This window comes from Polypterus senegalus, chromosome 9 (genome assembly GCF_016835505.1).
Source record: "Polypterus senegalus isolate Bchr_013 chromosome 9, ASM1683550v1, whole genome shotgun sequence".
Taxonomy (NCBI): domain Eukaryota; kingdom Metazoa; phylum Chordata; class Cladistia; order Polypteriformes; family Polypteridae; genus Polypterus; species Polypterus senegalus.
The window spans coordinates 123,498,226-123,514,646 of NC_053162.1; the positions used below are offsets into that span (position 1 = coordinate 123,498,226).

The window sequence follows — 16,421 nt, forward strand, 5'->3', positions numbered from 1 at the left end:
TCTGCTGCACAGTGTCACGGCTGTACTGCATTGCTAATACCAGGTAAGATGCGTCCTAAAAATGAAGAGGTTGTTGCTATAATCTTTTTCTGCCTTTAGCATGAATTGAAAGCAGTTAATTAGATCAGACAAAGTTTTACCCTTGTTTCCTATTTGGAACGTGTGGATTAAGTGGGTATAATAAAACATGAGTATGCCATAAGCAAATTCCTTCTGTGGTTCTATGTCTCTTCCCACATTACTCAACTTTTAGTTGACTGACTGTAGCTTGTCTGTTACTTAGTATAAGTTTTGTCAGTCTTTGTCATCTTTTATAAAAATGGAATGTTAATGACCACTGGACTACCTTGATGTAAACGGTGGTTCATTCCTTACCACATGTGAGTGTTGTGTGTATGTGTTTGTGTGTTACTTAAACTAAGTGCAGTATGTATACCAAATATACAGTATAACATTATATTCTCAAGTCCACTTAATTCATTTCATGGTCAAGAGAGGGGCAGAGCTAACTCCCACAGCATCAGTCCCAAGGCAGGAACCAACTTCAAATGGGGTGCAAGTCCATTGCAGTAAGCAACTTATGTACAAATTTGCTGTTGCACTCACACTGGACCAATTTAGAACTGCTCTGTTAACCTGACATGCATGTCTTTTCTTTGGGAAATTGGTTGTGTTCCAGAACCCCCCACGAAAGGTGAAAATCCACAAAGTAAAAACCATACGTTTATATTTATAGATTTATTTTTATATTGTCACACTTGGGTCACAGATTTGCACAGAAACACAGGAGGTTGTAGAGACATGGTCTTTAAAACACTGTGAACAAACATTTGTCTCGTTTTCAAAAGTTTAAACTGTGCTTCATGACAAGACAGAGATGACAGTTCCGTCTCACAATTAAAAGAATGCAAACATATCTTCCATTTCAAAAGAGTTCACTTCAGGAGCAGAGAATGTCAGAGAGAGAGACAGAGAGAGAAATGCAAACAATCAAAAATCAGTAGGTGCTTTTTGGGCTTTTAAGTATGTGAAGCACCGCCCGACAAAGAAGCCGCAAGTAAGGGGGCAATATTAAGGTAGTCTTTCATCCTCTAGGCCAGTGGGTGAACACTTCCTCTGCTCACACTCCCTCCGTCAGGAGCAGAGAATGTCACAGAGAGAGAGAGAGAGAGAATAGCAAACAATCAAAAATCAATAGGTGGTGTTTGGGCTTTTAAGTATGTGAAGCACCATGCGGGAAGCATATAGTATATCATTGATGAGTTTTATTTAATACATATTACGTGCTCTGATTGGGTAGCTTCTCAGCCATCTGCCAATAGCGTCCATTGTATGAAATCAACTGGGCAAATCAACTGAGGAAGCATGTACCATAAATTAAAAGACCCATTGTCCGCAGAAATCTGTGAACCAGCGAAAAATCCATGATATATATTTAGATATGCTTACATATAAATATCTGTGATGGAGTGAAGCCGCGAAAGTCGAAGCGCGATATAGCGAAGGATCACTGTATAAATGTATTCATATTTTATTTGGAGAAAGAACAAATCTCCCAAAGCTTACCCAAGCAGTTTAGGATTGTATTTCATCCTAACTGGCATACAAAATCTGCATAGTCAGAAGTTATGATGGAAACTTAATCAGCATCCCTGGAAGTGTGAGGCAGCACTGATAATCCATGCAACACCTTTGTTTGTTTTACTGTTAATCATAATGCATAATTTAAAGTTCATTCAGTATGCTGTTAATATTAAGCATTTGCATTAAACCAATATTTTATTAGACCGCTTGAATTGAAAATGATTATGATATATATGAAAACTGAGTTGTCAAAGTATGACATTTATAATTTGTTCTGGAAACAACACATTTTGTAATGTGAATATTTACATTTCATTACAGATATCTTCACATTGTCATATAGAAATTATATAGTCAATGAATTGTGTTGAAATGTTGTTTGTGAACTTGCTTAACCTAGGGAAATGGAAAATGGACAAAATCAAAATGGTTTACATATCCAGACAACTCAGGCATCACAAATGCATATCAAATTGCAAATTGTGATGCCTAGTTTATATATTAAAATCAGTGCAGCAGTGGTTATGGTGTGCAAGCTGTTGAAATAAAAAAATGTTGCATTTTATTTGTACACTTATTCCAGTATATACAATACCACAAAAGTTGGTACTGCTACAGAGATTGTTATATCAAATGCCATGTTCATATTTAAGTGTTGGGTTTGGGATTATATTTTTCGGAAGCGTCAGTGTCATAATTAAGAAAGGGATTCATTTAAATGTGTAATTTGCAAGCTTTTTTTTATTAAAATCAAGTAGTTGAGTTGTCAGTCCAACTACAGCTGACTTGGGGGCTTATACTAAATTTGGATTACAAAAACACATAATCAAAGAGAATGTTTAGAAGGCAGATAACTTAATTTAACTGGAAGTGCACCTCACAAGATCCTCAGTACACTTTGCTTCCATCGCTATTGGCAATATAAATCATCTCTGCTTGACCTGCAACAAAGTTCTTCAAGCAAAGGAAATTAAAACTAATGAATGTCCCTAAAATAAGTAAAGTAATTGATTGCAAAGCATCATGATTTTTTTTTTTTTTTACCTTTACCTGATTAAAATGGAGCATCCTAGGTACAGACTAAAAGCCTGCCATTGTTTGTTGTTTAACACCTGATACAGGTATTCTGCTAATGCTTCTGTGGATCAACTTTGTATTATGTACAAATTTATTAAAAAAAATTGTATGAAACATAAATAACTCATGTTTAGACTTGAGTCCCATCCCCAAGATATTGCATCATATATATATATATATGCAAATATTCAGAAATCCAAAAATATCCAAGATACTTCTGGTCACAGGCATTTGAAATTAGTGAAATGCAGCCTGTATTTATTTGTTACACAATAAGTACTGCAGGTAGCTGGCCCTACTAAATGAATAGATACTCATCCAATGGCCTCAATAATTTTACCCATTATCAACTCTATGTTTGTAGGTGTTTGAATGATTCAATCATTTTAATTTGTAGTTAATAAGATTATTTTATTAAGAGTCATTTTTGCAAACTAAAAGCCTCTTTTTGTTGATTTGTATGTTTGAATGGTACAGCGGTGCTAATGTAAGTCCTGCTGTTTAATTGTTTTAACTGCTCAGTTCATGTTTACTGTTACTGCTTATTGCCTTCTTAATAAGATATTGGACATTTAGGTGGCATCCTTGTACTTTGCTGTTGGTACATATGTGGGTACATGGGTTTAGAAAGTATTGTAAAGCTAAAGCAATTAGTAATATATTACTTTGCCTACTAAGTAACAACTCAAGAAACCCTGTTACACTTTGAAAGAAGTCATTAATAATTTGTAAAGGATAACTTTCTTTGAGTAGCTACCTCGACTTACCTGCAGCTCCAGAGTCCTGGTTACTTTTTAATAGAAGGATTGTTCATGTGAGTCTGTGGTGGCTTTCATTGTATTTATACATATGGCAGATTTGCACTTTAGGTTACTTATCAGCTCTGAATTATCTGTTTGATTTGTACATGAGTGTACCGTATGATGGAATGGTACCTAGTCCAGAGTTGGCTTCCACCAGATGCTTGATATTGTAAGCATAGGTGGAAACAAATTCCCAATATGTAATCGGAAGAGTGATTTGAAATAAAACTACAACAGACAACCAAATTTTAAGCAATACATCATTAGGAATGGTGTTCTACAGAAGAGCCGCCTGAAATTTTAAGTTACTTTATTGCCTTGCTATATTTATACAATAAAATTTATATTTTTCTCAAGATCTAGCAGTTAGGCCAATATGTTTCTTTATAGGTATGCACAACACTACATGCATACCATAATGAAAATCTAGCAATTCCCTCAGTTTTTTATTCATTTTATAATTCCTTGTATTAAATGACAACAGCATAATTTAGCTCATACAGAAGTTAAGATGCAGTTTGGGAATTTTAGGCAAGATTTTTGTAAGTAAATCATGTATGGAATTTGTAATGCTATCACACATATCGTTTAGGAAATTACAAGTGCATGCACCTTTTGTTTTTAATGTTTTTCCTTTCATATTCTATTTGTGTTATAATTTATAGCAGTGTGTTGTTTAAAAAAAATTGGTTACTTTCTTTGCTTTTTACATCTGTTATTGTATTTTTAAACAGGTCAATGCTCTAATCAAGAGCAGAGAAGGATATGCTCCTGGAACCGAGTTTCACCGTTGCAAGGAAATGTCAGAGTTCACCAGCTCCCTCTGCAAAGATCTCTATCTGTTTCCTGGATATCCCCAAGCCAACAGTTAAAAACAAATAGGAATGGACACTTGTGCATTAAGTGACTTTTTTTGGATATGGGAACCTTTCTAATTCTCTTGCTTACAGTCTTTACATAGCAGTGAGTAAAATCAGTATGCGTGGAACAACCTCCTCCTTCTGCCTCCACTGCGGTGCTCCACACTGTGCAGTATCAGGAAACAATCATTCTCTATTGAGAATTACTATAATCTTTTAGACTCCGATTCTTAGCAGTGACACGGCAAAGTATGTCTAGTTGCTGGTAGTTTCTATTTTTTTAATGATGTTTTAAATACTGTCTCTTTTTTTCTTTTACTATGCAGAGAGTATAGTTTCTGCTGCTATTCCAAAGTTTTGGCCAACATGTAGTATCATCTGTTCAACAGCAGGTGTTGCTGTGTGCCATGGAGCAAAGTTATACAAAAAATATAAATGTGTACTCTTAATATTGTGTGGCCCTCTAATATACTTCCACTTTATTTGTAATTATTAATGCAATATCCATTATAAGAAAGTTTTACAGCAGATCAGCAACAGAAAATATAATGCACTTGAAATTTTTAGTTTCTTAAAAAAATGTAATATTTAAATGCAACATTTTCTTAAGTGTGTTGTTCCTCATCATGTCAGGTTGCCATGTATTACTAGCTTTTGTTTTTTTTCCCTATGCTAATTGCATTACATATTCAAACACACAAATCTTAGGTTCAAACACATAGTTGGTGGCCCAGAGAGTTAACTTTACCATTGAAAACCACACATACACATTTAGCAGCAATCCCAGACTTGAAGAAACATTGGATTGTTCATTCAGAATGATGTATTTTTTCAGAGTACAGTATTACTCATTTTGCTTCTGATTAGTATTTTTGGTGGGACTTCATAACACCAACTTTGACACTGCCATCTGTAAATTATCACTGCCAAAATTGTTTTTTTTTTAATAAAGTTGACTTCATTTTTCTATTTAATTTTTTTAATTATCAGCATTTATAATGATTATTTTAGCTGACAGTGTTATCCAAAGAAACATGCATGTCACAAGGACTTAATACAATTTATATTTCTTTCAAATTATGCATTGGCTAGTTAAGTTGCTTGGTCAAGCTCATATGGAGTGGCTTGAATATGGGCTTTGCAGTTGAAAACAGTACCTACAGGATCAGTCTGCACTGGTTCATAGACAGTTCCATAAAGTTGAATTCTTACTTTAGCAAAGTTCTACTTATATACATTAGACCTTGGACTTGTGAATAGTGCAGAAGGTGTCTTTTCTAGTTCACGTAAAGGTGTCAAGTATTTGCAGAAATACAATCAGTCAAATGGGCTACAAAAACATTGATAAAAATGATATAAAGGGGACGAGTTGGTAAAAGGCTTAATGAGCTGATTTATTCCGAGAGAGTGAATAGTGTATAAAGCCAAAAAAGTGTTCAGTTAATAAGCAGGAAAATATCCATTTCCAACCCACTGGGGAAAAGGGACAACTCCAAAAACCAAACTGAAGAACTGCACAACTCTTTTAGTTATGATTGATTTGAAAGAAGCCAATTTGGAGAAAATTCTAATTTTACTCTTCAGGTGGATCATGCTGAAGCAGATGTTGTTAAGTAGAGTGAAGTGAAGTAAACCCATCTTCTTTATTGCGAGTTGGTAAAAGATTACTTTCACATGTGGGTAGACTCCTAGTTTTCTCAGAATTGCACTTTATTTTATACTGTTTTTACAGTATCCTTCAACATACTTTACCAAATAAGTAGAAATATGTGTTGTTTTGCTGCTTAATTATAACTTACACAAAGTAATTCTCACCACAGTAACATCTGAAACATTGCCCCAGTACACATATAATTACTATGTTTGCATTCCAAAACCTCATTAATATGATCCTTATCATAAGAGCAGTGCATGCACAGCCATAAATACTTGCATCTCTGATCTTAGCAGTCAGTCATTTCATCAGCTGTCACTAAAATGGCGAAGTCCTTGGGCCATAGCAACATCCCAAACATTGTACTACTTGCCAGTGACAATAGCTTTGCAGGCCTCGGAAAATCTTTACTGAATAATACTGTGTAATTTGTTAAGAACAAAATGATGTTGGTCACTGGAATACAATCTTCGCCATGAAATGTTTTCAGACATATTTGACCTTCCTTTTCATTATCTGGAAAAGCTCATTTTGATAGAGAATGAATTATGTTTTCCCTTGCCACATTTTCAGTTGCTTCCAGATTATTAAAACCAGCCTTTGTTATTCACAGTCATCTCACTTACGCCCATTTTTTGCAATGCCTTTTGCAAGCTGTCACTTGCCTGACAGCATAGTATCGTCAACATACTTGTAATTAAAGACCAAGTGGTCATTTGGGTCTCTTGAATTTGTGACCATTACAAAGGGTGAAGCTGTGTGGGTATTGTCCACCCATCCACACACATTCAGACAAATTCTGGTCCTGAGGTGCAAGAGGAATAACCAGCTTTGGTGCTTTGTCAGTAACAGAAACCGTTCGCTCTTTCTAACTAGTCACACAGCACTGGCTGCAAGTTTGGAAGAGTTACCACCTGTAACAGTTCTTCCATTGCCTCCCTTACTTTATCCTAGCAATTCATGATTCAAGCTCACATTTGTGATGTGTGTTGAACTTTACAAAAGAACGCATTCACTTTCTGCCTTCACTGTTTTATCACTGCTCTACACATGCACGTTTCATTCAAGTATTTCTGAAATCAGTGCAGCGTCTTTATAGGAACTTAAATCTCTCATCACGGCCCTACTGTGGAGTATCTTTAGCTAGGAAACCCAGCCGTTTACCTTTACAGCCTTTACGGCTCTTGTTAAGAAATCGAACGCCACTTGGTTGTTTCACAATAATTGTATGTATGTTTCACATTTCTGTTATCATTTTAGCCCTAAAATATTGACTTAACATCAGGTACCTATTTTATTGACCTTAAGGTTAGTGTTTGGGCGAGGGGAAAGCTGTCTCAAGTGGCGTCCGCTTTCTGAACAAGACCCCAGTTTACATCTGCTACTGGTTCTACATCTTTGCTGATGTACACTTTCGCTCCATTTTCTCCAAAATGTTTACGTGCGATTTAAAGTGGTATTCTAGATCGCACACTGACAAATTATCAATCAATTAATTTGCAAATCTGTACATGGCTTGTCTTTTTAAATACAGGGACACTGTTTTCCTTCCTTAGCAAAAGACAAGCTCCATGAGCGATTTCTGATTTTGTTTTACATATTTCCATTTAAAAAAAAAACAAAACTTCGGCAGTTGGCATTGAATTTATATCTAACCTATCAATTAGTGCTTTTAATAAAGTATTGAACAACACTGAATGATTGACTTCAATTTTCTTATTTTCAAGTATTCTGCGCTGTGTTTTCACTGATGAAGTCGTCGTTCCCACTTCGTCCAACTCTCCCAGCAGTGGCATTCCATCCCATACCATTTTATTTCCAGTGCATGCTAAAATTAAGTAATCGAGTACATTTTAACCAAAGAGACTGCACTACTGTGCACAAAACAACTCATTGCCTGTAAATTGCCTGACTTGCTGAGCATTATACAGTGCATCCGGAAAGTATTCACAGCGCATCACTTTTTCCAGCATTTTTTTATGTTACAGCCTTATTCCAAAATGGATTATATTAATTTTTTTCCTCAGAATTTTACACACAACACCCCAAAATGACAACGTGAAAAAAGTTTACTTGAGGTTTTTGCAAATTTATTAAAAATAAAAAAACTGAGAAATCACATGTACATAAGTATTCACAGCCTTTGCTCAATACTTTGTCAATGCACCTTTGGCAGCAATTACAGCCTCAAGTCTTTTTGAATATGATGCCACAAGCTTGGCACACCTACCCTTGGTCAGTTTTGCCCATTCCTCTTTGCAGCACCTCTCAAGCTCCATCAGGTTGGATGGGAAGCGTCGGTGCACAGCCATTTTAAGATCTCTCCAGAGATGTTCAATCGGATTCAAGTCTGGGCTCTGGCTTGGCGACTCAAGGACATTCACAGAGTTCTCCTGAAGCCACTCCTTTGATATCTTGGCTGTGTGCTTAGGGTAGTTGTCCTGCTGAAGGATGAACCGTCGCCCCAGTCTGAGGTCAAGAGCGCTGTGGAGCAGGTTTTCATCCAGGATGTCTCTGTATATTGCTGCAGTCATCTTTCCCTTTATCCTAACTAGTCTCCCAGTTCCTGCCACTGAAAAACATCCCCACAGCATGATGCTGCCACCACCATGCTTCACTGTAAGGGTGGTATTGGCCTGGTGATGAGCTGTGCCTGGTTTCCTCCAAATGTGACGCCAGGCATTCACACCATAGAGATCAATCTTTGTCTCATCAGACCAGAGAATTTTGTTTCTCATGGTCTAAGAGTCCTTCAGGTGCCTTTTGGCAAACTCCAGGCGGGCTGCCATGTGCCTTTTACTAAGGAGTGGCTTCTGTCTGCCCACTCTACCATACAGGCCTGATTGGTGGATTGCTGCAGAGATGGTTGTCCTTCTGGAAGGTTCTCCTCTCTCCACAGAGGACCTCTGGAGCTCTGACAGAGTGACCATCAGGTTCTTGGTCACCTCCCTGACTAAGGCCCTTCTGCCCCGATCGCTCAGTTTAGAAGGCCAGCTAGCTCTAGGAAGAGTCCTGGTGGTTTCGAACGTCTTCCACTTACAGATGATGGAGGCCACTGTGCTCATTGGGACCTTCAAAGCAGCAGAAATTTTTCTGTAATCTTCCCCAAATTTGTGCCTCGAGACAATCCTCTCTTGGAGGTCTACAGACAATTCCTTTGACTTCATGCTTGGTTTGTGCTCTGACATGAATTGTCAACTGTGGGACCTTATATAGACAGGTGTGTGCCTTTCCAAATCATGTCCAATCAACTGAATTTACCACAGGTGGACTCCAATGAAGCTGCAGAAACATCTCAAGGATTATCAGGGGAAACAGGATGCACCTGAGCTCAATTTTGAGCTTCATGGCAAAGGCTGTGAATACTTAGGTACATGTGCTTTCTCAGTTTTTTTTATTTGTAATAAATTTGCAAAAACCTCAAGTAAACTTTTTTCACGTTGTCATTATGGGGTGTTGTGTGTAGAATTGTGAGGAAAAAAAATAATCCATTTTGGAATAAGGCTGTAACATAACAAAATGTGGAAAAAGTGATGTGCTGTGAATACTTTCTGGATGCACTGTAGGGCTGCCGGCATTCTCATTTTTCTTAATTGCTGAATAATCTACTTGCGCTTCACCAAGGTTGGCCAAAACTCGACTGTCCGGCCACTTACATTTTTCAGACTTACGTTTTCCATAGTAAAATAGATAATGAATCTTGTTAATTTTGAATAAATTACAATTGAAGCTGTTTTTACGTACATTACTCAACATCCACAGTATTATTCCCACTTCTGGTGTTTGCCTGTATTGTTTACCCACTTTTATTAATTCAGATTGTAATCTCTTATGATCTTTGTAATAAGTTGTTCACTAACAAGTTTTTGTTTTTCTTTAATTTGAACCTCCGTAATCGCTTCCCATCAGCTGTCGAGGTTTTTCACCTACTTATAGATAGATAGATAGATAGATAGATAGATACTATATTAATCCCATGGGGAAATTCAACGCATTCACTTGCCTTCAGAGGAAGAAAAATCTGTCCTTCTCAGACTCCTTTGTATCTGCATTACACTTCTTAAAAAAATCTTTTGTAATGTTTGCAAGATCGTGCACCTTAAACAAGAAACAAGACGCATTTTCCTATATTCCTCTTGATCAAATGAACCGCTAAGGCTATGTCTTGTATATCATTCACTTTGGCACTACCGTTTTGAAAATTCTCGCGCATAATTATTATGTCCACATTTCAAACCCTGACAGTTGTAATTATGATCATAACATCTATGCATCCACTGCTGCACTATTTCGTAATTCTAACCTTAGCAATAAGACAGTACATCAGCTGTCACAAAACTGGCCAAAATCCACAAGCCACAACAACACCTCATATACCATACCGAAATACCTGCCTGTATATGCACAGACAATAGCATTGCGAAAAAGCACTGACTTCCAAAGCCTTCTTTCGGAATCTCCCCACTCCAGGTTTTTTTAGAGGTGTTTGGTGTCTGTGTAAGGGAGAGGGGATATAAGTGCGTGCGCGCGGGGGCACATGTGTATGTGTGTGTCTGAGAGAGGTCGACCCTATTTTGGGTCAGTGAGAAAGTGTCGATGGCTGCAGATGCTTCTCGGAGGAAGGCACTGCACTATCAGCAGACTCTGGTAAGACTCCTGCGTCTCTTGAACCGTCCCGTCTTCCTCCTTTTCTAATGTTGTCGCTGCTACCGACATCCCTGTCTTCTTTAACGGCGTAGCCCAGTAGTGTGACCGCTAGGTAATCGGCTGCGTCCGACTGTCTCTGAGTAGTTGGTGCATGAACTTGCATTATCTATCTATCTATCTATCTATCTATCTATCTATCTATCTATCTATCTATCTATCTATCGTTTTCATATGGCGCTGTTATTTTCTGCTTATCTGTACTGTATTTAAAACACTACTTTAATTACATTAATGTCAATGATTTTTTAAATTCCACCTCAGACCTATCAAGACAGTAAACGTTATTGCTGTAAAAATAATAAAATAATGCTTTAAGAGGTAGAGCTTCAAACTTTAAGAAAAGTGCTGATGGCTACAATATTCACCTATTTCACTATTTTTGAGGCTACTGTGCTTATGGGAACACTGAAAGCTTTATAAATGTGTTGTTGTTTTTTTTGGGGGTTTGGGTGCTTTTGCCCTCGTCTATGGTGGAGGTCTACAGAGTGTTACTTGGACTTGTGGCTTGGTTTTTCTCCTGACATGCAGTATGAATTGTGGAACTTTACTTTTAAATAGTACAATAATTGCTATATTACTAAAGTTAAGAAAACAATAACTGTGTTCTACCTCATGTATAAAATGCAAATGCACATCCTTATAAAAAGAAGGTAGATTAAAATGCATGGATAAAACTAGATTGGTAAAAATGTATATTTGTTCAGTAATTGTAATACTTTAATGAATATAATAACAACAACAACATATATTTATATAGCACATTTTCATACAAACAGTAGCTCAAAGTGCTTTACATAATAAAGAATAGAAAAATAAAAGACACAATAAGAAAATAAAATAAGTCAACATTAATTAACATAGAATAAGAGTAAGGTCCAATGGCCAGGGTGGACAGAAAAAAAAAAAAACTCCAGACGGCTGGAGAAAAAAATTAAAATCTGTAGGGATTCCAGACCATTAGACTGCCCAGTCCCCTCTAATAGTTTTAGATGGATTCATATGGACCCATTTTGCTATTCTCAATGGCAAATTACAGACTGAAGAGTATAGGCTGTTGTTCAGTTAGAAAAAAACAAGGAAAAACCTTCCCCAGTATCAACTTGATTATAAAATATGCCGTTTGTCAAATAAAATTTCAGCCACATTGCTAACAGATTGCACTCAGAGGAACAGATGAAGCCAGTAAAAAAAGTGGCCATTCATTTATTGTTGTACACTGTGTGTAAAAAATACATATGTACTACTTGCCAGTATGTTCACTGACAGTAGATTTGCATAAAGCACTGACTGTAACATTCAATAGCTGCAGTGATATTGAGTAGTGAACAGAATTTTCAATAATTTAATGAATACTTAACTACCAGAAAGAGGTACTCATTCCCCTCACCATATATAACGTCCATCAAATACGCTAACAAAGAAGTGGAGTGCAATATCTCACTAAGCTTCCTGATACACAAAATATCAGCAGCCCTTGGCAATATAACATTACAATTATTGCACATGAAATTATACTGGGGTCAAATTCCCAATTCAGTATGGCTCTCTAGGCAACACACTGCTGAAAAAAATTAAGGGAACACTTAAATCACAAATTTGATCTCGATTAACAGAATATTCAAGTGGAAAATCTTTACTGAGTAAAATTTCTAATTCATTGAGAACAAAATAATATAACTACAGTCAATGGAAACCAAAATCAATAATCCATTGAGGGCTTGATTCAACATCACAGTGAAAATCAAAGTCAAAAATTGAAATCACACTCTGATCCAACTTGTGAATTTCATCACAGCAACTCGATATAACTCAGTAGTATGTATGGCCCCCACATGCCTGTATGCACTCCAGACAGCATCTGGGCATACTCCTGATGAGATGACGGATGGTTTCCTGGGGGATCACCTCCCAGACCTGTATCAGGGTGTCTTTGGTGGCATTGGATGCACTGATACATAATATCTCAGAGGCTCTCATTTGGATTCAGGTCTGGGGAATGTGCAGGCCAGTCAATGGCATCAATGCCTTCATCATCCATGAATTGCCTACACACTTTGGCCACATGAAGCTGGACATTGTCCTGCATTAGGTGGAAACCAGGGCCCACTGCACCAACATAAAGTCTGACAATGGCTTGCAGAACTCCATCCCAGTACTTAACAGCAGTCAGTGTACTGTTGCCTAGCACATGAAGGCTTGTGCGACCCTCTAAGGATATGCCTCCCCAGGCCATCACTAACCCACTGCTAAACCAGTCATGCAGGGTGATGTTGCAGGCTGCATAACATTCACCATGGTGTCTCCAGACTCTTTTACGTCTGTCACATGTGCTCAGTGGGAACATATTCACATTTGTGAAGAGAATGGGGTGCCAATGGCGGAGCTGCCAATTGTGGTATTCTCTGGTGTATGCCAATCGAACTGCACAGTCCCACTAAATGATGTCAGGCACTCATGTCACCCTCATGGAGTCTGTTTCTAACAATATGGTCAGAAACATGCACACAGATAGCCAGCTGGAGGTAATTTTGAAGGTTCTGGTAGTGTTCCTCTTATTCCTTCTCGCACAAAGAAGCAGATGCCAGTCCTGCTGCTGGATGGATGCTCTTCTATGGTTCTGTCTAGTTATCCTTGTGTAACAGCCCCTCTCCTGGTATCTCTTCCATGCTCATAAGACTGTGCTCGGAGACACAGCAAATCTTCTTGCATTGGCACGTATGGATGTACCATCCTGCAGGAGCTGGACTACCTGTGCAACTTGAATTGGCTGCAGGTACCGCCTCATGCTACAAGGTGTGACAAGGGCACTAGCAAAACACAAAACTAGAGAACAATCAGTCAGGAAGGATAAGGAGAGATCAATCGTCTGTGGCCACCACCTGTAACAGTTCTTCCATTGCCCCCCTTACTTCTTTATGTTATTCTAGCAATTCATGTTTCAAGCTTACATTTGTGATGTATGTTGAACCTTGCAAAGGAACACATTCACTTTCTGCCTTCACTGTTTCGTCGCCGCTCTACACATGCACATTTTATTCAATTCATTCTGAAATCAGTGCAGCTTCTATGCAAGGACTTGAATCACCCATCACGACCCTGCTGTGCAGTAAGTTTAGCTAGAAAACCCGGCCGTTTACATCTACTACTGGTTCTACATCTTCGATGATGTACACTTTTGCTCCGTTTTTTCCAAAAATGTTTGTGTGCGGGTAAACTGGTTTCCTTTATGAATAAATCGCACACTCACATAAATTATCAATCAATTACTTTGCAAATCTGTACATGACTTGTCTTTTGAAATAAGCAGACACTGTTTCCTTCCTTAGCAAAAGACAAGTTCCACGTGCGATTTTCGATTTTGTTTTACATCTTTCCATCTTTAAAATAACTTGTGCAGTTGGCACTGAGTTTATATCTAGTCTATCAATTCGTACTTTTATTAAATCATTGAACAATACTGAAGTATTTACTTTCATTTTTTTAAATACTTTGAACTGTGGTTTCACTGATGAAGTTGTCGTTCCCACTTCTTCCAACTTACCCAGCACTGGCATGCCATCCCATGCCGTTTTATTCCCAATGCACGCGCAAATTAAGTAATCGAGTACATTTTAATCAAAGTGACTGCGCTACTTTGCAGAAAACAACTCGTTGCCTGTAAACTGCCTGACTTGATGAGCATTGCAGGTGGCTGCCGGTGTTCTATCGAAACACGCAACCTCTCGAAATGTGCTCCAAAGCTGTTCTGCGCACGCGTAGTACAAGTCAAAAAATATTTCAAATATTTTAAATAAATAAATAAAATTAATTGAAACAGACACTACTAACATAATTGTTTGTCGTTTAAGCCATTATGAGCAAACATATCCAATACTTTGATCCAATGTCTTTCCCATTTTAATGTTTTTGTGTCCAGTATATAGTGGTGATTGTATGCGAAAGTGATTGGTTTATGCAACCTTAGAAAATAAAAGTTGCCTTATGGTGAGTAATACCATAAAAATCATATTTTCATTTTGACGTTATGACTTTTCGACGTGTAAATTTTTGCACGTGTAGCATACTTTGACACAGCAGCAGAAATCGTCATCGTTTCTCTTAACTGGGTGTTTGTATTGTTTACGCACTTTTATTAATTCAGATTGTAATCTCTTATGGTCTTTATAAAAAATTGTTTGCCACCAAGTTCTCGTTTCTATGTAATGTGAAACTCCGCTGTCGCTTCTGCTGTGTTCCAGTCTCGAATTCGAAGCTCCTTCACGTACCTGCATGCGGAAGAAAATAAAACTGTCTTTCTCAAACTCCTTTATATCTGCATTGCACATTTCTAAATATTTTGTAACTTTTACTAGATCACACACCTTTAAACGAGAAACGACGCATTTTCCCGTATTCCTCTCGTTTTTTTGTTTTTGATCAAACGAGCCGCTAATATTACGCACTTGTCTTATCAATCATTCACTCTTGCGCTAGCGTTTTTAAAATACTCGCGCATAATTATGTCCTTATTTCAAAACCTGACTATTGTACTCGTCATCATAACAGCTATGAATCCACTGCTATACTATTTCGTAAGTCTGACCTTAGCAATCAGGCAGTGCCACAAAAATGGCCAAAACCCACAAGCCATAGCAACACATCAAACACCGCAATACCTGCCAGCATATTCACAGACAATAGAATTGCGAAAACTCACTGACTTCTACCACCCCTTTCGGAATCCCCCCCGCCTCCCCCCGACAAACCAATCCCCCCAGTCCAGGGCTTCTAGAGGTGTTTGGTGTCTGTGTGAGTAAGAGAGGATATAAGTGCGTGCGCGCGGGTGCACATGTGTATGTGTGTGTCTGAGAGAGGTCGACCCTATTTTGGGTCAGTGAGAAAGTGTCGATGGCTGCAGATGCTTCTCAGAGGAAGGCACTGCACTATCAGCAGACTCTGGTAAGACTCCTGCGTCTCTTGAACCGTCCCGTCTTCCTCTTTTTCTAATGTTGCTGCTGCTGCTGCCGCCATCCCTATCTTCTTTAACGGCGAGGCCTGTTAATGTGACAGCTAGGAAATCAGCTGCGTGGCCGTCTCCATCATCAGCTGTGTCCGTCTATCATTGAGTAGTTGGTGCATGAACTTTATCTATCTATCTATCTATCTATCTATCTATCTATCTATCTATCTATCTATCTATCTATCTATCTATCTATCTATCTATCTAGCTAGCTCTTATATGGCGCTGTTATTTTCTGTTTATCTGTGCTTTATTCAAAACACTACTTTAACTACATTAATGTCAACAATTTGTTTAGTTCCACCTCAGACGTATCAAGGCAGTAAACTTTATTGCTGTAAAGTAATAAAACAACGCAGTAAAATAATACAATAATTAGTGTATCTCTAAAGTTAAGAAATAAATAAATGTGTCCTACCTCATGCATAAAATGCAAAGCACGCAATGCAAATGCAATCATTATACATAAAAAGAAGATGGATAAAAATGCATGGATATAATTAGATTGATGAAAATAGATTCTATTTTCAGTATTTGTAATAGATTATTGAATATAACAGTTTAGATGGATTCCTATGGATCCATTTTGCTATTCTCAAAGGCAAATTACAAACTGAAGGGTATTAGCTGTTTGTTCAGTTCAACAAACAAGGAAACAAATTCCCCAGTATCAACTGGATTATAAAACATGCCATTTGTCAAGTAAAGTCTACATTTTTGCAGTTTTTAAATTTTCA

At 37.7% G+C, this 16,421-nt stretch overlaps 2 protein-coding genes across 5 annotated transcripts in view; both read left to right on the plus strand.

Moving 5' to 3' along the window:
- casp2 (caspase 2, apoptosis-related cysteine peptidase) overlaps nucleotides 1-5,291 on the plus strand; it is a 62,302-nt gene extending 57,011 nt beyond the window's left edge. For both annotated transcript variants that reach the window (XM_039763726.1, XM_039763725.1), the window contains exon 11: nucleotides 4,199-5,291. In XM_039763726.1, coding sequence (XP_039619660.1) covers nucleotides 4,199-4,336 — 138 coding nt within the window. In that variant the 3' untranslated portion in view covers nucleotides 4,337-5,291. The remainder of the gene's footprint in view (nucleotides 1-4,198) is intronic.
- Nucleotides 5,292-9,545: 4,254 nt separating this feature from the next.
- clcn1b (chloride channel, voltage-sensitive 1b) overlaps nucleotides 9,546-16,421 on the plus strand; it is a 240,811-nt gene continuing 233,935 nt past the window's right edge. The window contains exon 1 of one of the 3 annotated variants that reach the window (XM_039763728.1): nucleotides 9,546-10,625. In XM_039763728.1, coding sequence (XP_039619662.1) covers nucleotides 10,575-10,625 — 51 coding nt within the window. In that variant the 5' untranslated portion in view covers nucleotides 9,546-10,574. Of the gene's footprint in view, nucleotides 10,626-14,614; nucleotides 15,624-16,421 lie in introns of those variants that run through there. The other 2 variants (XM_039763727.1, XM_039763730.1) reach the window with 2 other exon arrangements.